General features: G+C 39.1%; 2 protein-coding genes across 3 annotated transcripts in view; one reads left to right on the top strand and one right to left on the bottom strand.

Annotated features, from left to right (window-relative positions):
• Positions 1 to 6,910, bottom strand: part of rbpjl (recombination signal binding protein for immunoglobulin kappa J region-like) — a gene marked incomplete at both ends in the record, with an annotated part of 31,177 nt that extends 24,267 nt beyond the window's left edge. The window contains 2 exons of the mRNA XM_079242012.1: positions 2,925 to 3,040; positions 6,890 to 6,910. Coding sequence (XP_079098138.1) covers positions 2,925 to 3,040; positions 6,890 to 6,910 — 137 coding nt within the window. The remainder of the gene's footprint in view (positions 1 to 2,924; positions 3,041 to 6,889) is intronic.
• Positions 2,770 to 25,038, top strand: part of matn4 (matrilin 4) — a 30,885-nt gene continuing 8,616 nt past the window's right edge. For both annotated transcript variants that reach the window (XM_079242628.1, XM_079242627.1), the window contains exons 1-8: positions 2,770 to 2,977; positions 19,311 to 19,459; positions 20,603 to 20,778; positions 20,922 to 21,080; positions 21,290 to 21,521; positions 22,831 to 22,953; positions 23,385 to 23,507; positions 24,157 to 24,279. In XM_079242628.1, the coding sequence (XP_079098754.1) occupies positions 19,378 to 19,459; positions 20,603 to 20,778; positions 20,922 to 21,080; positions 21,290 to 21,521; positions 22,831 to 22,953; positions 23,385 to 23,507; positions 24,157 to 24,279 (1,018 nt within the window). In that variant the 5' untranslated portion in view covers positions 2,770 to 2,977; positions 19,311 to 19,377. The remainder of the gene's footprint in view (positions 2,978 to 19,310; positions 19,460 to 20,602; positions 20,779 to 20,921; positions 21,081 to 21,289; positions 21,522 to 22,830; positions 22,954 to 23,384; positions 23,508 to 24,156; positions 24,280 to 25,038) is intronic.

The following is a 25,038-nucleotide window of genomic DNA, read 5'->3' as shown; positions in this document are numbered from 1 at the left end:
ACTGAGTTTGCTTCTCCACTTTAGAAAACATTTCCCATTTACCCATTAACCCATGTATGCACACATTCGGTCATCCACAGTGGTAAAGGTGCCACTATTACAAAATACTGGGGCCGTAAGAGTTGATTGTCTTGTCTGGGCCCTGTGATGGCCTGGTGACCTGTCCAGGGTGAACCCTGCCTCTTGCCCCATGATAGGTAGGATAGGCTCCAGCTTCCGCTTAGTCTGATTAAGCTTACCCTTAACCGAACTAAGTGTTTTGGAAAAACAATGAATAAATGAATAAATGTCTTGTCTGGACCAGGGATGACTCAGCACATTTAAGTGCGAAAATCTAAACCAACAAGAACCCAACTGATGGACCTGCTTTTCACCCTGATCCAAACAGCATGGAGTCAGCACAATTGTGCTGCTGTCACATTATGTATGAAAGCTGATGCCCTTTAAATGGCAAATACATTAATACCAACACTTAAAACATGGCAAAATCATTTGTGAAGTTTTTGTTCTTTAAATCTCAACATAAGGCCTGTTTCTGACTGTAAAGTAAGAAAGTAGACTAAGTTAAAACTCAAAGGAAGACGAACTATATGGAAAACTGATCTGATGATATAATGTAAAACAAACAATTTCAAACAAATAAAACTTGCTAGGTGTCTAATAGCATGCCTATTAAACACACCTTCATCACAACTAGGCTGAACTACTGCCATATTTGGGGGTTAGTGAGTCCTCCATAGCTTGTCTTCAGATGGTACCAAAAGGGTTTTTTGTTCATTTTAGAATTTAGATTAAATAATTTTACTTGTTTTTAAACCCCTCCATGGTCTTTTACCATCTGACCTCGCTGAGCTTCTTCACCTTTTCACAGTCTTTAATAGCAGTCAACCAGTTGCTGCTGATGGTGCCAAGAACAATATGGAAGAATCAGGGAAATCAGACCTTTGCTTTACTGGTTTGACATTATGTAACAACCTGCCACTGCATGTCAGACAGGTCTGCACCTTGCCGGTTTGTAAATCATTTCCTAAAACCCACCTGTTTTGTTTGGCCTTTTAACACTCTGAGGTATCGACATTTTGTTTTTGCTTTTATTTATTAATTTGTTTCATTGATCAGATTTCACTGTTCACTAATGCTTTTATTTATTTTCTTTACCATGCTTTTATTATTCTGTACAGCACTTTGGTCGTGTGTGATTGTTTAAATTATATTTTTCAAAAAGTTGGATTAGATTGGAAAAACATAAATGTGTTTATTTCTCTCTAAATCATTTCAAAACAGGCTATTAAAGCTAATAATGTAAAAAAAGTAAAAAAAATTAAAAAAATTAAAAAAAAAGCTAATAATGTACAGCTAGGTTCCTTATACATGTTATTTTCCAGCTGATGGTGCATGGCTGTCTTCATGTTACTAGTGATTCAAATCATTAAGAAAAAAAAACTCTTTACACTTTTAAACATTGTTTGTTTTTACTAGAGTTCAGAAACAGTCTAGTTTGTGTGCAGTATTTTGTATAGTATATTATGGTACTACACAATAAATAATAACCAGATAATCGTAGGCAATCACTAATAAATACTTCCTATCTAAAACTCATCTGCTACTTTACCAAATCATCCCCAACATTCACCGAGTTTCACGTGAACATGTATTCAGACTAAGCCAGCCAGTTAAAAGTTTAGCCATACTGTGTAAAAATACTTTGTTCATTTAGGAAAAAAGCCTTGTGACACATCACTTCACAGTTCAAGGTTCAAACTTGAATGGTTGTGTGTTTCTGAGTGTGTGGTCAGTCACCTGGGTGACAGCTGAAATCTAAATTAGACCTTCCCTTCTTCAAAGGTCAAAGGACAGTGTATCAGGAGTTCAGACTTTCTGGTATTTCACACAATGCACACTGAATAGGCTGAGAACAGAGAGGGGGAAAGGAGGGAAAGGAATGTACTTTCACCTCCCAAAAAAGAACATCTTCTTGACCAGAGGTTGCTTTGACACAAGACACAGAAAGTTGTAATAACTACAATTATTGTGAGGTTAGCTAGTAAGCATGACCCAACAGGTGACAGGTCTATAAAGATGGACAAGAAGAAAGTTTCTAGAGGCACAGTTCTAAATATATATATATATATGTGTGTGTATATATATATATATATATATATATATATATATATATATATATATATATATATATATATATACACACACAACTTGAAGAGTAAAGGAGGAGTGGATAAATAATGGATCAAGTGAAAGCACTTTGAATGTCTTCCGCAACAAAGGAAAATATAAATCTATTCCAATATTATAAGAAATGTCTGCATAAACAGGGATGGTTAGGTCATACCATCATTCTAAGAAAGTCAGTGAAAAGTTTATCATAGTCTTAGGATACTGCAGAGGGTCTACATTGTAAATCGTTGAAAAGTAATAGTCATCTCTGGATCATATTTTGATTATGGGCCTACTTAAACTCTATGTAAAACAAACATACAAGTAAAATACTTATAGATATTTAAGACTTTGTATGAATTAATTTAGAAGAAGAGTCCACCGTTGGTGCTCTGACTCGTGCGCCACGGTGCGCGCCATGCGCCATATGGCTCACCTCACATCTCCAGCATCCTCCATAACTCTCCCCGTTGTTCGAATTTCATTTGCAGGGGGTGGGGTCTCCCTCTCCCCTTATATGTCTCCTCCTGACATTCTAATACCTCCACACCATCTCTCACCCCCTCATTCCACAACTGCGTTAGTCTTGAACGCATTTTCACGTCCACGCGCTCATTCCTCATAAAACGGCGCGGAGTTTCTCTGTGAAAGTTTGGGGATAACTAATAGGCCTCTTCTTCTTCTCTAATCCGGGGTGCTGTTTGTATGTTACGCGTCTTATTGTGGCGGAGGTGAAGAATTGTCGGTCCTACCTGCCCCATCCGTCGGTCCTCTGTACATCGTGTCCGACCTGCAGCGTCCCCAGGTGAGTCAGCGGGCTGATCGGGTCGGGGGACAAAGGAAGTTGGTATAACAGAGCGGGGTCTACCTGAGGGAATTCATGGTGCAGTGATGGCTCTGACAAAACAAGATAACCTGTCAGATTTGTATAAAAGTCAAAGATGAGTGCAAGACGTGAGACGTCCCATTTGTGAGCATTAAATATATTTATGTTCATTTCAGCCACAACTGAAATCAAAGATAATTATTGACACAATCTGTAAATAAAATGCTATCCAGAATGATCGTTTTCCCTTAAATGCAATGCTACAGTAACCTTTTTTTGCCTTTTGAGTCAACTTCGATGAAAGAGCCACAAAACCAAAGACGCCTTTGATGGTTCCGGGTGGCAGAGGTGGATTAAAATTACATTCTGATATTTTTTGTGAAAGAAATCTCATTATATCTGATAAAATGTCCTATTAGAGAGCCCTCATGCTGCAACAGGCATAACATTTCAGAAGCTTTAGTATGTACAGGTGACAGCGTGGTTTTAAAGAAGGTGCTAATAATGTGAATGAGTAACACTTTGGGTTCACACTGGTTGCCTGGAGGTGATGCTGTGTGCGACTGCGAGAGAGAGCAATTTAGCAGATAACACAATCATTTAGACTCATTCAGGCCTATGAAAGTGGTAATACAGTCAGACTTAAATATGAGGTTGACAAGAGTTGGTTTTATAGGAAGAAAGGCTGACTGGTGTGGTATTATTAGTATTACTATCCTTTAACATCTCCTACTGTGTTTATTTCACAGTAGGAGATGTTAAATAGTCTTGTCTATAGCCTACTATTTTTTACCTCTTATGGTTTTAATTAAGTTGTATGGTTGTTAAAAACATTTCACTGTATCAGCTTGTGTTGCTATTCTTTATACTTACTGTTTGAGAAATGCACACCATGTAATCAGAGACACTCTTTTTTTTTGTAGATTTAAAACAAAACAGCGCGTAATTGTATGTATACATGCCATCCAATGGAAGAAAATGGCATCCTGGGAATCTTTTTATAGATTTGCATTTGAGTATTAAACTCATTTATTTTTTTAGGTGCAAAGTTCTGCTTTGTAAACCTACAAAGGTGGGTCCAATCAGTCACCCTAACACCAGACCAGTACTGAAACAGTAGGCATTTCTATAACTATTAATGACACAGGCAGAGGAAACAACATTTGGTTACTTGATGCTGGCTGCCGTGGTCCAGAGATGAGAAGAAACGCTTTCAGGGAGCACTGCTAAATTAAGGCGGTGACAGCATCATCAGCTGGTTTCATTTAGCAAACTTTGAAACTCAGCTGGAAGTCTGAGTGCTTTCCAGATTTAAATGTTACTGCTGAATTTGAGTTCATCCAAAAGACAAAGTTTGTTTTCTGCCCTGAAAAGTCTTCCCCCTGAAGGGGACTGAGAATCAGGCATTTTGGTGCAAGGAATGAATTCTGAGCTCCCTCATGCTTGTAGTTTACTGTTGGTCACAGTAAACGTATAAAACCACCCTCAGGTTGAAATACAGTCAGTCAGGCAGGCAGGAAGTAATTCAGTGAGACAGGCAGGCAGGCAGGTAGACAGTCAATAAAACAGGTCAGGCAGTCAGGGAAACTGCTAACAGTAGCAGAGTCAACATCTGTTTCCAATCTAAAGCTACTAACAAGAAGTGCTGTGTCTTCATCTCAGTATGGGCTCCAGCTGTCACTCAACTCTCAAATCAGCTAAGGGACAGACACCAGGCTCTCTGTCCGTGTCACTGCTCATGTCTGCTCGTCTCTACTCTGCCCACTTATCTACCACTTTCTCTCTTTTCCTTGCATCAGTGTGTATAAATCTATGGCACACATCTTTGCAGCCTTGCTTCCTTTTCTCTGACCTACAGATATGTTTTTACCTCCATGTGAAACCAGACTGTAAGTCACATTTGCAGAGAAACTACAAGCATGTATGTGCAACTCCTACTTCTTTAACTACCTGCATACCTACTGTTTTTTTCTTTTCACCTTGTCACCTTTAAACCAGTTACTTTAATCCCAATGTTTTTCATTCTTATTAGAGACCCACAACAATTGCAATGTAAGTGCCCCATAGTAATACATATTGCCCAGCGTTTATGACTGCATCATTAACATGCAACATCCTTCTGCACCCTTGCCAGTTTTTTTTGTTTGTTTTTTTTACTTACATTTAAGTTGAGCAGTTGAAGCAGCTTTCCATTTTTAATGTTAACATTCCTGTTACACGATATATATCTAACAAGAAGGTGTTTGTTTAAACATTTGGTGAAGGTAAAATGAACTTTTGTCCATTCTATTTTCAGTCATGCCATTTAGAGAAGACAAGAGTTGAAGAATTTAGTAACAACATAAGGAAACGATACTATGGCACTGTTTATCATCAATTGTTTAATGGTGCAATTGGTAAATAGTGCATGATATAATAGGTGTACTTGTTAACATATTGAACAGGTTAATCTGATATTCTTTTTTTTTTTAACAAAAGAGAATGGGAGGCCAAGGTAACACCGGATGTCCAAGTGTACCAGTACATTTGTTTTAGTTATGGATGTCTGTATGTTTCCCTCATACAATATAATTAACAATTAAACATGAAACCAGGGAAAAATAACATTTTCAAATTTCATGTTCTCTTTCTTGAAAAAAGTTAATTTTTAAATGCTTTTTTAAAATAAGTAACTCTCTCGGTTATTTCTACCGTTTCCATGTTTTCCCACAAAAGAGGACCAGTTAATGTAGAGCAATTCCTAATCTCTACATGATCCACTAGAGATTTAGTTGCTGCATCATTAAACAACATGAAACAGTAACTTTAAATCCCAGCATGCCCCCTTTAGGAATATTTTACATGCCATCTCAATATGTTTAAAGATTTTCACTTCACTACACACCACTGCATCTATTGAAAGCTTTTGAAGTAGCACGACTCAATCACTGGATTTTGTTAAATCTGTGTAGCCCTCGTTATTTAACCACAGGATCCCTGATGGTTGTTATTATTATTACCATCACCATAACATTTTTCAAGAGCATTGAGTGTTTAAACCACATTTGATCATAATTCTCCAAACATGTATTAAGACACGGTGTACAGTTTACAACCAAAGTCATTAGGATTCCCCTTCTGGGCACCATGACTGTCAATGTAGCATTTCATTTCAACTCATCTATTACCTGTAATGAGGTGTGAAATACATCCATGTATAACAGATGGATGGGTTGACGTACCATCTCTGCCAACATGACTAGAAACCACATATGGAATGAAAACCTCTGTAAGAGAAATGGTTTTCACCCTTTCATCCCTCAGATTTATCAAACTAACTCCATCCATCTGGACCCCTGGCTGGAAACAAAGGCCTAGTGTACTGGACAGCACTGGGGGTGTTTTGTTCAGAATGCTTAGATTAAGCTTGACTGTCAGGCAGATTCAATATAATGTTGAATTAGTAAAAGCAAAAGGACAAGTAATTTGAAGGAGGGCAGAGCAGCTTTATGGATCCATCTGTCTCGTATGAACAAGAAGACTGTCTTGCAGTCAGATGACTGTTGAAGCTTTGAGCACATTAACACTTCACTGCACTAATACGTCTAAAAATGCAATAAAGTCCTACCTTGGTGAAGTCCTCAGACAAACTGAGTGTCAGAAACTTTTCAACATAATGTCAAATATCCGTCATCTGTCACCATTTCTTGACCTCAGGGTCAAGACCCAAATAGGAGGTGGGATGGTTATTATAGGTCAAGTGATTGATATACCCCTCCCTGAGATGCCACCTTATTGTGGTGGAGGGGTTTGTGTGTCCTGAAGATCCTAGCAGCTATGTTGTCGGGGGCTTTATGCCCCTGGTAGGGTCACCCATGGCAAACAGGTGTCTAGGGGAGGGACCAGACTAACCCCCATGATGATGATAACCATTGTCAGAAGTGTTCCCTTGTGGATCACCAGGGACCCCCTCTCAAGCCAGGCATGGCATTGGGGCACTAGAGCGAGTGTCGGGTGGCCAATGGGGCCTGGTCGGGCTTAGCACAAAAGGATTACATGGCCCCCACCTCCCATGGGCTCACCATCTGTAGGAGGAGTCATGGGGGTCGGGTGCAATGTGAGCTGGGTGGCAGCAAGAGGCGTGGAAGCTGGTGGTTTGACCCTCGGCTGCAGAAACTAGCTCTAGGGATGTGGAATGTCACCTCTCTGGCAGAGAAGGAGCCTGAGTTTGTGCGCAAGGTTGTGCGGTTCCGACTAGATATAGTCAGACTCACCTCGACGCATGGCTTGGGCTCTGGAACCAGTTCCCTCAAGAGGGGCTGGACCTTCTTCCACTCTGGAGTTGCTCTTAGTGATGGGCGCCTAGTGGGTGTGGGCATTCTCATTGGCCCCCAGCTTGGTGCCTGTACGTTGGGATTTACCCTGGTGGACGAGAGGGTAGCCTCCCTCTTCCTTTGAGTGGGGGGACGGGTCCTGACTGTGGTCTGTGCCTATGCACCAAACAGCAGTTCAGAGTACCCAGCCTTTCTGGAGTCTTTAGACAGAGTGTTGGAAGGTGCTCTCACTGGGGACTCCCTTGTCCTGCTGGGGGACTTCAATGCTTGCGGCAGTAATCCCAGAACTAGCTAGTGGACACCTGCAGTGAGGGATGCTATTAAGCTGAAGAAGGGTCCTATTGGGCCCTCTTGGCCTGTGGGACTCTGGAGGCAGCTGATAAGTATCAATAGGCTAAGCAGGATGTGGCTTCGGCTGTTGCCAAGGCAAAAATTCGAGCGTGGGAGGAGTTCGGCAAGGCCATCGGGAACGACTTCTGGATGGCTTCAAGGAAATTCTGGTCCACATTCCAGCAACTCAGGAGAGGGAAGCAGTACTCTATCAACGCTGTGTACAGTAGAGATGGGGAGCTGCTGACATCAACTTTGGACATTGTGAGTCGGTGGGGGGACTACTTCAAAGACCTCCTCAATCCTACCAACATGACTTCCGATAAGGAAGCAGAGCTGGGGGACTCGGGGGTGGACTCTCCTATCTCTGGGGCAGAGGTCGCTGAGGTGGTTAAAAAGCTCCTTGGTGGCAAGGCCCTGGCGTTGGATGAGATCCGCCCAAAGTTCCTTAAGGCTGTGGGGCTGTCCTGGCTGACATGTTTCTGCTGTATCGCATGGACATTGGGGACAGTGCCTCTTGACTGGCAGACTGGGGTGGTGGTCCCCCTTTTCAAGAATGGGGACCAGAGAGTGTGCTCCAAGTATAGGGGGATCACAGTCCTCAGCCTCTCTGGAAAGTTCTTTTCATGGGTCTTAGAGAGGAGGGTTTGTCAGGTAGAGGAATCTTGGAAAGAGGAGGAGCAGTGTGGTTTTCGTCCTGGTTGTGGAACAGTGGACAAGCTCTATACCTACTTTGAGGTCCTGGAGGGGGTATGGGAGTTTGCCCAACCAGTGTACATGTGCTGTGTGAACTTGGAGAAGGCGTTTAACCGTGTCCCCCGGAGGCTCCTGTGAGGGGTACTCCGGGAGTATGAGGACCCTCTTGTACGGGCTGTCTGGTCCCTGTATGACAAGTGTGAGAGCTTGGTCTGCATGGCCGGCAGTCAGCCAGATTTGTTTCCGTTTAGAGTTGGACTACGCTAAGACTGCCCTTTATCACTGATTCTGTTCATAACTTTTATAGACAGAATTTCTAGGCGCAGCTGAGGTGTTTAGGGGATCCGGTTTGGTGACCTCAGGATTAGGTCTCTACTTTTTGCAGATGACAAGGTCCTGTTAGCGTCATTTGGCCTTAATCTCCAGCTCTGGCTTGAGCGATTTGCAGGTGAGTGTGAAGCAGCTGGGATGAAAATCAGCCCCTCCAAATCTGAGACCATGGTCCTCGAAAGAGGGTGGATTGCCCTCTCCGGGTCGAAAGTGAGGTCCTGCCTCAAATGGAGGAGTTTAAATATCTCAGGATCTTGTTTATGATGGAGCATGAGATCGATAGGTGGATCGGTGCAGGGTCTGCATTCATGCAGACTCTGTGTCGATCTGTCATGGTGAAGAAGGAGCTGAGCCAGAAAGCAAAGCTCTCGATTTACCAGTCGATCTATGTTCTTACCCTCACCTATGGTTATGAGCAGTGGGTCGTGACCGAAAGAACGAGATCTCGTATACAGGCGGCTGAAATGAGTTTCCTCCACAGGGTGGCCAAGCTCTCCATTAGAGATAGGGTGAGGAGCTCGGTCATCCGGGATGGGCTCAGAGTGGAGCTCTTCCGCATCGAGAGGAGCCAGTTGAGGTGGCTCGGGCATTTGGTCAGGATGCCTCCCTGGTGAAGTGTTCCGGGCACGTCCCTACAGGAGGAGACACGCTGAAGGGATTATATCTCTTGGCTGGCCTGGGAACGCTTGGGCATCTTAGTCTAAGAGTAGGTGAGGATTATTTTGTATGTTGCAGTTTGCAGTTTGAGCCACTAGATGTCTCTACATCCTGCCAAGGGAACTTAGAAACACTACAGAGTCCCCCCAAACCCCCCAAAACTGCTCACACACAATTTCTAAAAATGATAGATTACAAAATCATCATTGACTCACCTTCCCTGCCATCATTCCCAATGCTCAACTCATCCATGATAGTCTCAGCTGTTTTTAGAGTGGGACATTCTCCAGGTCCATAGCTGATCTGCTTTTGGAAAGGTTTTGTAAACAGTTTTAGTATCTTATGTAAAGCATTTTGCGTTGTTTTGAGCATGAAACATGCTATACAAATAAACCTGCCTTGCCTAAATAACTTCAGGATTACCTGTTGAGACAAGTTTATAGAGAACAATCCAGTGGATGAACAAGTGTAAACTTTGCCAGTTATAATTAAAGGAGTGCAAACAATGCTTTCATTGTCCAGTAAAGACATAAAGGCCAGTTGAATTTAATTCAGGCTGCTGCTGATTAAACATCCATTTGGCTTTTTGTTCCAAGTTGATGGTCTGCTGACATTAAATGTTTGTTGGGTCCACTATATGTGTAAAAGCATCCTTTGTGTAAATGAGAAATTTCTCTAAGACAAAATACTCTGAATGTGATTTAAACAAAAGTAAGCACCACAGCTTATGCATCAAACTTCAATGACATTATTTTTTCAGATTAATTGCAAATGAACAACAATCCCAACAGCATGTTACTGTCATGGCTCTTACTGTGAGTGATGAAGTTTCTCTGTGTTTTCTTGGTTCAGATGCCCCGGTTGTTTTTCTGATTTCACAAAAAAACTTCACAGTTCAGCAGATTTGGTTTTTGTCCCTCCAGACGTTACCCATGCTATGATGCAACATAATCCTCATATTTCAGCTCAGTCAAAATCTGTTGAAGTCAACAAGCCAGTAAAATGATCAATGAGCTTCACCAGAAAGGGAAATGCTGCCTTTATATCTTACAGTTAGACTACGGTAAGAAGAGGGTTGGAAAACTAATTTAAGCGTGTGTTCCTGTTTGCTCTGCATCCCAGATATGCTATCTGGCCTTGGTGTGTGTGTATGTATGTGCAGATATTACTGTACTTGTCAGTTTGTGTGAATAAGGAGATAATCACCTGTTCCTGCATGGCAGATTTCTCACACACACCTTTCTCTATAGCAAACACTGCAAATATGTGTGAGCTGATCTTGTGGCAAATGTTTAAAATGTCAAAATTTTAATTTAAATTACTTTTTTTTTTTGTTTAATGCCTCTTTTTTATTGATGAAAATAAGTAATGTGAAACCCATGAGAATGGAGTTCGTGCAGCACACGTTATAATCAAATATAAAAATCCATTATGTATTTCCTTATTTTCCATATTGAGAAACAGTTGTGGTTTCAACTGTTGTAAGCAACAGTTTAACTTAATGTTGAGGACTGAGATCAGCAAAGAAGTAACTACAAAGTGAAATGTGACATTGTTAATGTTTATGAAATTTTACTCCACTTTTAAATTTGCAGTATGGTATCTCAGAGAGAACATTTTAACATGGCTTTTCACAGCTGTTCATGTGCACAGGTTGTTATGACCCTTAAAATAGGATTAATGCTTTTTTTAAAAAAAAAAAAAAAAAAGGAAACGGCCAGGATTTGAAACAGAAACTAACTTTATTATATAAACACAAACATAAGGATTTTTTGTTTTTAAATTACATCTAGGACTAACAGTGTGCATTACCCTAAATGTTTAGGCAACCCAGTCTTGATTCAGGTTTAGCATTGATTTGAGCACTAGTATCACCTCAAACTCAGCTTGAAGTGAACGCGTCCAGATGATCTACATTTAGTGATTACCTCAAGTACAAGCCTATAAACTTGAGATAATTCTGCAGAGTAATAGACTCGAAACGCACAGGGGACGACAAACGACAGCAGTTCATCATAAACTGAGATAGAACCCTCGCATGGGATGTGATAAAAATGCAGTGATGGTGGCAATCTCAGATATCTTGTGCCCAATAAATTTGACTGGTTATGATATCGGAGGGAATTATGACATTTACAAAGCAGTCTGTGACAGACAAGGCATTAAGGCTGAAGAGACAGGTTTTCCTCAAATGTACAAATCTTGCTGTTAACTCTACTGTACAAAAGAAAAAGACAATCATGGGTTCATCCTATCTAAAAACAAAGAAGCATAAAGATAGTAAATAGTAAGTAAAGATAGTAAATAGTGAGTAAAGATAGTGAATACTATCATTTGATGGTGGATATATATGTATATATGTATGAGACTGCATGTGACTATAACTGTATTATCACATAGAAATTTAAGAGACAATTGCAATGCATGAACAAAATGCTGTTTTAAGGGACTAAACTTTTCAAAAGTCTTCATTGGCACCAATTTATTGTTTTCAAACTTCAGATTTTAAATAATTAATGAAACATTACATAACGTTAACAAGTGAGATGATAGAAATACAAACACGATCAATTTAACTGATTGTTCAGCGACACTAATCTATTGAGCTAAACTAAAGAATAAGCGCTGACATATTTAAATCAGCTGCTGATGACACATCAGTCCTTCAACTAATATTATTTTTTACGTAAATGGCAGAGCTGATAAGTCTTTTGCAACAGCAATGGAGGAATATGTTTGCCTTTGAGTACCTTTATCTTACAGACTGACATGTTTTGCAATGTCTCTGTGTTACACTGTCATGGCTGCTGGTTGTTAAAACCATTATAGTGTGATAACAGCAAACAACAAGGCTGTGTTCTCCATCAGTCAGCACAGAGAAAAACAAACTTGGTGACCAAAAATCACATAACCGCAGCTCGTGTTATTTACTGGCCACTCCAACCATTGGAAGGACTAGTAAAGTTGAAGAATAGCATATGTGGAAGAGTTCTGTTTTACTTCAGGAGCTGCAGCTGGAAGTTTGAAGGGGTATCAGTCAAACTCAACTGAGTAAGGATGAACACTCTTTGGATAGTCAGGCAAAGCTAAGTGAAGCTAAGTGAAAACTAATCATATTTTGATTGATTCATGGCAGCTCTCCGTCTGCATTAGCGCTCTGTGAACATGAATGTGACCAGCCCAGATCCACTGACTAAATGTTTCCTGTCCAGTAAAACTGAATGATTTAACTAATTCAGCACAAAAATGTGGTTTAAAATGAGAAATAGAGAGAATATGCCTTCACAATGAATGGATAGAGTCTATTCTTTTTTTTAAATGAAGATCTGTTTAAATATCTTATGAAAGTTGTCAGTTTTAATTTAAAAAAATGATCTTGCTGACAGTGAAGAGGCATATTGAATCTGATTGCAAAGTTTTATTTAAACAATATTTATAAACGCCAACAAACAAATGCTCAGGGTGTCCTTCTCTAGATCTAAGCAGTTCCTTAAATATTTAAAATCAAGCAGCTAGCAGATGAATTAATATGGGAAAAGCAGTGCAAACATCACTGAAAGCAGTGTTTCACACTTCTCCTGCAGCATCAGGGCTGAGGCAGCTTAAATATACTGTTTGGTGCAATGTGTTCTGCAGAAGTCACTGAGTCAGGTGAGGGTTCCTTCTGTTTACTGTCTGCACTTTTAGTGAACACTTGGGGAGACTGCAAGGGAAATCTGGAAAATGCATTACCTTGCTCTTCTCTCCAGACGACAGTGCTACCAGGAAACAAGGGTCTAATATTGTGGTGTCCTTTAAGCTGCTTCTCTGTCCCTTCATTTTAGAGAAGCAATCGCTGATCTTATGTGGTTTTGTTGTGTTTATTTGGATTAAAGTAAATGGCTTCATCCAAGGTAAATAACTTTAAGACATCTAAATAAAACACAAGTTAAGGTAGACTCAGGGTGAGAGTAAGGATAGGATTTTTAGGCCCTGAACTGTTAAAAGATGGAGCATCAATTATGTCCTCTGTTATGTTGGATCCTATCGGCATGCTAAAACTCTTATGTCTGTTACTGCCAGAGGTCTCTGATTTATCTGGTATACGTATTGAAAGAATGCACAAGAAAGGAGACAGCAGTGACAGCTGAAAGCAAATATCTCAGAACATGCCACACTAAATATCCTCATTTTTCATCTTCAGATTTCCCAATAAAGCGACACAATAAATTTAAAAAAGCATAGTATTAATATTAGATAAGTTTGCCATGTACTAGTCAACGACACTGAGGTGAAAGATGTAGTTGTTTCCATTTAGATTACATTTTTATGTACAATTTAAGTAATTTGAACCATCTGACCAGACCAGTTGTCACATTGACTCACATTATGAAGCCTGATCTTCAGCAGTTTTGATGCTGCATGTTGTTCTTAAGATAGTCAGCTTGTATGTGATTCATGAAATACTTTTTTACTATTTCACCTAACTTTCCATTTTTCATACAACTACTGGGGAGGCTGCCCTTTGTGTATACAGCAGATATGATGCCGTTGGTAGTTTGGAGAACTGCTTTTATGTGGGGTTTTTTTGTTCCTGTTTCACAGCAGGAATCTTCCATATATAAACAAGACTTCTTTATATTAGGCAAGGCAAGTTTATGTGTTTAGCACCTTTCATGTACAAGATAATTTAAAGTGCTTTACATGACATGTTAAAAGCATTACAGAGAGTTAATAAAGCATTAAAGATAACACAAATGGCAAAATCACAATAAAATCATAAATTATAACAAAAGTATATCAGATTATATTAGACTTTAGACTCAAATCAATTAAAATATGACGAATGGACTGACAGTGAAGCCCAAGGTTAGCTGAGCCAATATGAATTAGAGAAATGAAATGACTTTAATTCATCTCTGCTGGCTGTTCATTACATGACTTTTGCAAAAAGACCCTTAATGGGATGTTTTTTCCCCAAGTCCCCATAACCCTTAGAGAGTCTTTACTGTTTGACCTAAAAGTAAATTTTTAGATTTAGTTAAGTCCGGGACAGATAGCCTAGACCATAAACAAATAGAGTCAGACCATCTGTGCATGATGTCGTCTTTGAGACAATAGTTTCCTATGGTGTCACTGTTAGACCTGCTAATTTTGTAGCAGTTGCATGAAAAAAAGAAGCATTAAGATTACATTTTTTAAGTAAAGTTTTTCTTTATTATTCTTTAAAACTTTTAATCCTCCATCCATTAAAACTAATAAAAGTCTGATAGAAAATCAAATGTTTTTTATACCTGTAAGGCTTGAAAGGAACTTTTAAGGAATGGCCTCTGGTTTATAATCTTGCATGCATACCAACATCAGCATGAACTCCTGCCTTTCTTACCAAGTAGCTCTTTAAACAAAACGGTTGGTTAATACTCCAGTATGTGGCATCAAACTGCTCCACAAACATTTGGCAACAGTTGTCCTTAGATTTCATACTCAAAGCACATTTTTTTTTACATTTTAGATTTGATATTAAGTAATGTAACCATCCACTTGATCATTCTTTCAAATTGCACTTCCAGAAGATAAAGAACTGTTCAGTGGCGTAAACATGTTTCATAAGTGACAGATTATATTATTTATTTGTGAAAAAAGAAACTACCTCCAAAGGTAACAAGGAAGCACATAGTTGTAATTTGTTTAACTTGGTAATTAAAGGAAATAGGATCTCCATTTCTACATTTACCAGCTAAGTTAAGCACACTGATATGTGGCTCACAGTCACCACAACCAACAGTCTTCACCACTGTCCAGTCAATGAAATGTTTAACAAGAAAATATTGTATTTGAGCTGAATGATTCTCTTTGTGGATGAATATAGAACTGCTGGTCTCTGACTCACACAGAGCGGTGGCAGCAGTGTGTATGTTTATGTATCTATATTGCTGAGCAGCGGTGGGATCGTAGTAGATTGTCGTTTAGTGAGTGGATGGTGAGGGAGACAGGAAGGCTCAGAAGGGGGCTGGTTACTGCCGTCCAGGTACAGAAAGTCATACTGAGGACTCTTTGTCTCAATCATGCATACATAAGTTTCAGGTTTATCTTATTACCTAAACTGAAAAGAGTCCTCTGTTTAGCTTTAATGCATCTATTTGATCCCTTTCACAATATTTTCAATATGTTTAGTCATCATATTAAAAAATACATTGTCTCAAGATGCTGCAAAGGTGTAGTTAACATCATAAGTCATTTGGGGAAATTGCAATAGTACCTAATTTTCCCAAAAGTTACTAGGTAAGGTGAAGATACGGATGACATTCACTGCTGGGGGAGAGGTGCATATGAAGTGCATATGCATATTGTTATGAAGTAAAGTGGAAAGTAAGTGTCACTGTAACCTTTGACACAAGACTTATTTTATCTCCAGCTTCCCCAGACCACATGTCTGTTTATACCCACAGTAAGTAAACACCCATAAAAAAGTTAGAGCCTGTTCATTTCTATGGAAGTGGGCAAACTTATAAATTCTGCAGGGTATCAAATACTTATTTCATCCACTGTACCTCACGTTGCCTTTGATGGGTTCATGTGCAATGTGTGTGTGATATTAAGACAAACAGCTGCATACCCCAGATGCCTGCACAAAGTTAAGTGCAGTCCATTTACATTTAACATTGTTCAAAACCTTAATGCAACAAAAGATATGTTGTCGTTCACAGAGTTCTCACCAGAGAACAAGTTTTTATGCACATCCAGCCTTCAAATGCATCCAGAAAGATGTCAAGCTGTATCATTACCCTATAGCTTGTGATAGCTCTCTGAGTTGCCATAACACTGTGGATATGCAAAACAGCTCACTAATTGTTGCTTCAGTAGCTCTGCTGTTTGCTATTGAACTCAGGTAACAAAGAAAAACACCAAAAACTTGCAATAGTGCCTCATTTTCCCAAAAGTTACTTGGTAAGGTGAATATATGGATGACATTCACTGCTGGGGGAGAGGTGCATAATGTGGAACAGACAATTAAAAATGTGAATAACAGAACTTGTGGGTGTAACTTTTGTTACAATGCAGCAATCTGCAGAAAATCTGAGAACTGGCAGTCACCTGGATGTTAGAAAAACTCGTAAAATACAACTAATACTGCAGAGCAAGTACAACATCCTACCCTGTAAGTACATTTACAAAAACAGTTAATTGGACATGAAGAAAAAACACAAAGTATTGACTTTGCCTCCATATCTTCTCCAAACCCAACTTGAATCTGCAACCCGGGTCTGAGCCGCTAAGGGATCAGTTCACACCCCAAATTACCTAAAAACCTAATTGTAGTTGGTGACTGCCAAGGTGCAGAAATAACTTCAGATGTTTGGCTGACCCTCCATTAACTGCAGAGATGCTCCTGAAAGTATTTGGAGAAGAATGGAGGTGAAGAGAGAAAGTGGGCACAGAGAAAAAGAGCAGACATCGCAAAGAAAGACAACGAGACAAACAGAGACATAAAGAGAGAAAAGAGCCTTTGTACTCTGCTACATCTGTTGACTCATGATCCTGATGGGAGCCTGTAATGACCACAATCTCTGGCTTCCAGTCAGATTGTGATAAAGCCCTAAAGGAACATTTCTGTGGACCTAAAGACGAGGACATGACTTTCATGCTGTCTGTTGGAATTGACCGAGTGCCCTGAACATAAACACATTCCAGACATTATCGTTATCCCTCTGCTGCAGAGCTGATAGCCTACAGGGATACCGACAGACACCCAGGCAGATCCAGGACTCTGTGTGTGCTTATCCAGAGCCTTCTATTAGCAGGAACTGCAACGCACCTTAACCAGGTGTTGGCAGCCAAATGTTTTATGATGGGGCAGGACTGGAATGTCCCACTGCAACACACGCCCGTCATGGCCTTTATTATCACTACACAAACAACAGCAGGAATTTGCTGGTATTTCCACACTCTCTAATCACTTTAATGAGCACTATCAGATGAAGTGAGTGAAAACGACACAAACTCCAACTGAGACTGTGCTACTGTGACGGTTGTTACTATTTTGTACATAAATGAACTGAGCGGAGTGTTAACAAAGTGAATTTAACCTGATAGTCAGTAAATTCAACAGAAGGTGCACTGACACTGTTGTCAGGCACCAAAAAAAACTCTAATTTATAGCTTTTGGAATAATAGATGCAAGTCAGTTGTCAGGACTAAGTTTGAAATATTTAGTGAAATTAGGAATTTCTTTGTCCGTGTGTTTTTGGTTAACCTTACAGTGAGTAGTTAATATCCAGAAACATAGCAGGTGGTCCGCGTGGTCCTCCTTGTTGCCCTGCTGTTATGACAGTAGCCCAGAAGGGACAAATACCAAAAACTGGCTCGAGAAAGAGCTACCAGCTACCATCATGTCGGGGTATGTGAGGGTTATTCAGCTATTTACAATTTAGATCCATAACACTGGACCCTTAGATAAAAAAAAGTTTGAATAATGATTTGATTATTAAATTTTTTGTATCAGTGGGTATTTTCGGTTGGCTGGACCCATCGATCTCAACAATCTCCTTCAGCATGTTGTCTCTTTGTGATCCTGTTGCGTTATTTCCTTTATGTCAACACTTATCTTAAGTTGCAGTTTTGTCGTTGACATACAGGTTTTCTACGAGGTGGAGGGGAGTTTGCTCTTTTCAGTTTGGTTACATAACAATTTAATCTGTTTAGTCTTTGAACCAAACAATCTGGTTGTACCCAAAGAGGTTATTATTAACCTTTCTTTTTTCCCCCTTTTTTTAACAATACTCTTTGAGATTTGTACTATCACCCTACTGTTTATGATTTTCTGTGAAACTTTAGCTATCAAAATCCAAACAGCTAGTGGCATCATTGAGGTGGTAGCCAGGAATACAAATGACTAGTTAGGCTACTTAGAACTGCTGCAATAGTTACCATACAACACAATAAAACTAAACATATTCTGTGCTTTAAGTCTAACTTTAACTGGCATGAGCTAGTTTGAATGCATGTTGTGTGTTTGTCAAAGGCTTAACTGCTGCTCGTGTCTTGGTCAGGTCACTCTTAGAAAAGAAATTTTAGAATAGAATAGAATAGAATAAACTTTATTGTCATTGCAACAAGTGCAACAAAATTTAGAGTGCCATTTCAGCTGATGCCTCATTCATTCATTCAATAAAACATAATATAAAAAGATAGAGATTAAAATAAAATAAAATACACAAACAATGCAATAGTGTACCGTCTGCTGCCCCAGCTTAATCATCTATGATTAGCATTATTTAAAATGATGACTGCCGTTGGGTAAAAACTGTTCTTAAATCTGTTTGTCTTCGTCTTCAAAGATCTAAACCTTCTACCTGAAGGTAATAGTTCAAACAGTGAGTGTCCAGGGTGCGAAAAGTCCCTGCTGATGTTTTGGGCCTTTTATTCTCAATGAGGCTCTTACCTGGTTAAATTTAGGTTAAATAAAAAGTAAAAATAAGTCAAAGGTTATGCTATTATACCTGTTATGCTGTCCAGATGTTGGATGTATCTGGACTGAGGGTGGGTCAACACAGGCAGGTTACTGAAACCAAGGAGAACTGTATTCTGACCCAGTTTCAGAGAATAATCAACGTGAGGAGATTAAATTAATTTTGATGTGTACCCTTTATGTATAAATTAGGGTAATTTATGGTGGGATGACATTTTCAATTATATTGTATCTTTCTATCTTTGAAAGTTATGATGACAATTGAAAAGTTTTTTTAAGAATGGAAAAAGCATCTAAAAGGACATATACAATTAAGCTGAACATAAGACATTATTTTACACATAAAACCCTAAAACTGAAGCAAAAGCTTGGTAGAACTTCTGTAGTCAGGCTTTTCTTCACTAATGTTTCTCTTGTTAATAAGTTCAAGACCTTTTTCACTCTAAAAAAAATGGGAACATCTGCCTTAAACTCGCACAAATCTTTGTGTTGCTTTCTCCTTCACCACTGATTCCCCCACCAACATTCTCTCTCACAGTTAATCCAGTACCAGTTGACACGAGCCCAGCTGCAAAACACCCATCTGCTCGATCGGTATCTGCAGGATGAAGATGAGGCAGCTCAGAGCATTAAGTTGCGTTACTCTGTTGACCGTGGTTGTCCTTGCAACAGCAAGACCAAAATCAGGTGAGTCTATCGTTACTGGAGAAAAATGAAAACATAAAGAAAAAGAATGAATTTTTTTTTCTTACTTTCACCCAGATGTTCTGCATTGTTAGCTTGTTTCAATAAAAGTTGGGAAATGAATACTAAATAACAATAAAAATGTTTTTCTTTTTCTATTTATGGATCTTAGTCTCATATAGTATAGTCACAAGAAGTATACTGTATATAAAATAAAAGAAACTTCCTTGCTATGTGACGTTGGTGCATTCATACACCATAATTCCACATCCAGTAATTGTCCCATCTCTCATCTTGCTCCCAGTTCTGAAACTTAAGTAACCCTTCACTGGAACCATGCAGGCCTGATCAGTCCAGTAAATTTAAACATGATTCACATTTTATTGGCAGGCAGTAAAACCTAGACAAATGGCCAGACATTAAGCTTTAACTCAGTTATACAAGGTTAAAAACTTGTCATCATTGCTCGTCTGTTTGAAACCAAAACCAGATTCCACAACAATCCCACATCTTCTCATACCGGCATCAAGTCTCTTCTGTTATGTCTTCCAGTTTAAGCTCCGTCTTTGTTGAGAAATTCTGGATGAGCATTAATCAAACAATTTATTTCCAGCTCATAAAGCCACATTACAAACACAGGCTCACCTCATTCCTCATCCATGACTGTGGAGGATTTTTAAACCCCGATGATGTTACAAGAGTGAATCAGTAAAAATTAAAGACAAAAACAGGTGCCCAGTAGCAGCTGCAGCCATGGAAAAGTACGTTCAGGTGGCAAAAGTGGTGTAAGTTATACTCGAGCACAAAGACTTCTGCTATTTTTATGCTTGACAAAAAAAAACAAAACATAAATATGAAAACCACACACATATTTCTACAGTTACAGAAAAATGAGCTTATAAAGAGTTTATTGTGCTCAGTGGGTGACACTTTGTTTTATTATGGATACTGCATCACCACAGAGATGTTGCATCCAAACCACGTTAGTACTACAGTTACCGCTACAATAAAACAGCAGAAAAGAGCTGAGTTGAGAATAATGAGTAGAACTGATGTTACAGTCATTCATTTGGGATCAAAATTTAACTTATCTTCATTTGTTAGCTGATACAATGTTGTAATACTTTATTTTAATTAATCTTTTAGGTCCTGACCATAAGTGTAAGTCTGGCCCTGTGGATCTGGTCTTCCTTATCGACAGCTCCCGCAGCGTTCGCCCACATGAGTTTGAGACCATGAGGAAGTTTATGATTGACATCCTGAACACTTTGGACATTGGACTTGATGCTACCAGAGTGGGAGTAATTCAGTACTCCAGCCAGGTACTGCATACCTACAGAATCCTCATTATTTCTCTTTTTCTTTCTCTGTACTTCTGTTTTTTTTTTATTAATTACAATAAGTCCATGTTTAAAAGTTGATGCTGTTCAAACAGAGCATCATTGTTCACCTCCTTTGTCCTCAGGTTCGCAGTGAGTTCTCTTTGATGGCCCACAGCAAGCTGGAAAACATGGTGAAAGGCATCAATGAGATCATTCCCCTCGCTCAGGGTACCATGACTGGGCTCGCCATCAGATATATGATGAATGAAGCTTTTACTGTTGAGCAAGGAGACAGACCACGGGTACTGCAAGACATAATACACCTCCCATGTCCCAACACAGTGTCTTAAACCATAACGCAGCTTTGTTTTATTGGTTTAGTAGTATTCACCCTGATTTACTGAATGGAATCTGAAAAGCTTTTTGTGCTGATGACATCAAATATCTTACTGATACAATATTAGAATAGTTTGCCATCAAAGTGTTTCCCACCCTTCCCCATGTCCTTTAGGTCCCCAACGTGGCTGTGATTGTGACAGATGGACGTCCTCAGGACCGTGTGGCGGAGGTGGCGGCTGAGGCCAGAGAAAAAGGTATTGAGATCTTTGCCGTGGGCGTAGCCAGAGCTGACATGACATCACTGAGGGCCATGGCGTCCCCGCCTTTTGAAGATCACGTCTTCCTGGTTGAGAGCTTTGATCTTATCCACCAGTTCGGACTACAGTTCCAGGACAAGCTATGTGGTAAGAATGATGGATGTGAAATAATAATCACTTTTTGTGAAAACATAAAGACAACACTACACACAGAATAGCATTTCTCAGTTTCTAGAGCCTTTAAGAGATTGTTTGTCAGTTATGTACAGAGGATCGAGTCTACTTGACTTAGAATTAACTCAGTTTTATTTTCATTTTGTATAACATCGTCATGAAGTATAGAGTTAAGCACAGACTCCTAAGCAAACAAAAACTCTGAAAAATTAAATAATTTTACTGGAATGTCAAAACTTAAAACTCGCTTTGGCCCAAAACAACATTAAAATACAGCCTGAAGCTCATAAAACACCTGAACTTTGGGGGAGTCGTTCTTCCTGGATATGACATAATGTTGGGTTTTTTTTTTAAAATCCCATCTGAACCTGGCCTTCACATTTAATTCTGCTAATGGATTATTTTTATTTGAAGTCGTCTTAGCATAAGTCATGTAAAAACCTGAGGCCAAGTCTTTAAAATTGAAAAGTCATGCAGTTGGCATCAGATAGGGCAAAGCAGGATTTTTATGTTATTAAAAACCCAGAAGCCTGTCAAGCCTGTTGAAAAAAGAGAAAAATGTCCCTGCCTGTCTCACCCAAAAGAATGCTGTACTTTTTCATAACAAAACTCCTCAAACCGTGTCAGGAGCAGCTTTTTCCTTCTGCAGCAATCACTCACAGTGGACTGCTTCTATAAAAAAGTAATAATACTGTCATCCTCAGTGGGAGGTGGAAAGGGGAGAAACAAGGATAAAAAGGTGAAACAATATCTGAAAATAAATCATTTTTAAAAATCCCAAAGAGTCTTCTGTAGCAACAAGAAGAAATAATAATAAGATTAAAACTACCTGCACCTTCCTGCACAAATCCAGGTGTAACCATGGATAGATACAACCTGCTCTCATTGCCGACTGAACAAGTCGCTCTGTTTTATGGTTTTGTTCTTTTACCATTTTCTTTTTTATATTCACTCGTTTCTGTGTGATCGTTGCACTGATTGATTGTTTTACTGCTGCATAGCAAATTACCTCACGAGAAAAACAAAGACTGCTTGAACCTTGACAGAGCTTTACAGCTGAGGCTGATAACACCCTAACTGTATCTGCAGACAGGTCACAAGAAGCTGGAAATAAATCAGCTCCCAGGAGTATTTTTTTCTTGCAGGTTTGACAAACAAAAGTGGCAGCTGCTATTTTCTTTAAGTTGTGAATAAAAATGGAAAAATAAAACGGATAATTACCACTAAGTGAAGCAAAGCTAAGCTGACATACATGCTGATTATGATTTGCACTGTGCTTCAGGTGTAGATCTGTGTCTGGAATCGGACCATGGATGCGAGCACATCTGTGAGAGCTCCCCAGGGTCCTACCACTGCCTCTGTCTGCAAGGATACAAGCTGAATGAGGATGGGAGAACTTGTGCTGGTAACAAATAAACTGTCAAAGTCAAACATAGACTTCAATGGAAAACATAATATGCCTTTCCATTTTTAATGTAACATGCTAAAAAAAAAAAAAAAGGGAATAAAAACAGACTTATAGATGAAACTGCTGATATGGATGAAAAATGTAAACGTGAAAATTGGGGTTATTTTAGATTATTAGATAGAGTGTTGAGTTTCCCTGCTGCAACACACCTGATTTAAAGTAATGGCTAATTAGCATACGTGTGCCATTTTTGTAGAGTATGTCCCACTGCTAATACATATAAACATGCACATTATAAAAAAAAAAGCTAGAGTCAGATATTACAGATTAATTCAGTAAAGAATAGGGGACTTGAGTACTTAAAGCAAACAATTATTTAATATTCCAATGTTATTGGGAATCTTGCATGTTGTGTGTGTATGTTTTAGCCATTGACCTGTGTGCTGAGGGAAAGCATAACTGTGAACAAGTCTGCGTCAGTGCTCCTGGTGTCTTCACCTGCGACTGCAACAAAGGATACCAGCTGAATGAAGACGAGAGGACCTGTTCAAGTTAGTCTCACAAACAGACATGCACAGTTTATAATCTATTAATGCAGAAATGGAAATCATCTCATAATAACTGGTTGCTCTTCTTAGCCCATTAATGACTAAAGCATGGTTTGCTTCACTCCCTCTGCTGCTTCATCACGCTGAATGTGGGTTTGCATTAAGTCCCTCTATTTACTAAATTTGTAACTTTGGTGTTTTTAAACATTGCAATCCATAAAAAATGATGAAATGTGAACTACCTGTTTTATTCCACTTAAAGTCAGTAAACTATATACAGTCAGAATGCTTATTTTTTATTTTTGGGGGTTAGTAAGTACCCAGGAAACAAGGCTCTCTATGTCTGCTACCAGTTGCCACCACAACATTCAGAGCAGGATGTTAGTAAGATGTTGAGCAGTCTCATTTCAGTTTTGTGAGTAAATCGGATCTTATCCTGTTTTGGTCCTGCAAATAACATTTTCCTTTTAAACGGTAAAAACTTTTCTTGCATTTACTAGAGATGCGTTCAGTGACTGAGGTTTATCCTGCCTGAATTCTGTAGACATCTGCTTGTTTTTATTTTAAGCAGCAGCAACATGAATGCAATCCCACATGTTGGTGCTGGTTTTGTGCTCTGCTGCTGATTGCATTGCTGCTTTTCTCCCTACAGTGATCCAATACTGTTCATTTGGAAACCACAGCTGTGATCATAACTGCATGAATGTGCTCAATGGCTATTTCTGCACCTGTAAGGAGGGGTACAGACTGCTGGGTGATGGCAAAACCTGTCAAGGTAAGCGGGAAATAACAGCAATGATGTTCTTTGTAGTTGTAGTGGAAGTAAGAATCAAAGTTCATAAAAAAAAATAAAAAAAATTTCCTAACCAAGCAACATGATTGCATGTTTTGAAAAATGGTTGTTATCAGCAAAGATCCTTTATATTAGTATAATAAAGTATTAACAAGTAAGCATAACAACATAATATGCAACAAAATTATATTTTTTATTGATTTTATTTGTTTATTGTATTCAACTATTACCACACTAAGTATTCTTTGTTTCTATTTATATTATACATGTCTTAATCAAAGCTTTGTTTGCTTTTACTGTCACTTTGCAATCTCAAAATGATGCCATTGTGCTACAACTACAGTCTACGCTTGCCTTATCATCTCATGAGTGCTCACATGATGACAATTAAAATTGGAATGAAATAAAATTAGGAATGAAATACTTTAACCAACCAGCCTAAACAAAAAAAAATCTGAGGGTGTCAGATGGAAGAAAGGCCAAAAATATCAAACCAATTTATGGTGCGGTTTCACCAAAATTCATTATCGTTCAACGGCAGGATAACTTGGAAGGCTCATACGATGGACTCTTCCAGAGAAAACACAGGAAATGTAGATGATTAATGTAGCAGATATCATGATCATTTTATCACTACTTGGCAAGAACAGTAGATCATAATATTTAAATCATTTGAGTTGGCAAAATTACACGCCATAATAGTGATTTTTTTCTTCATAACTTGTGTACCACTAATAAATA

The sequence above is a fragment of the Telmatherina bonti genome (assembly GCF_933228915.1).
Source record: "Telmatherina bonti genome assembly, chromosome: 6".
NCBI lineage: Eukaryota > Metazoa > Chordata > Actinopteri > Atheriniformes > Telmatherinidae > Telmatherina > Telmatherina bonti.
This window is presented reverse-complemented; position numbering and strand designations above follow the sequence as displayed.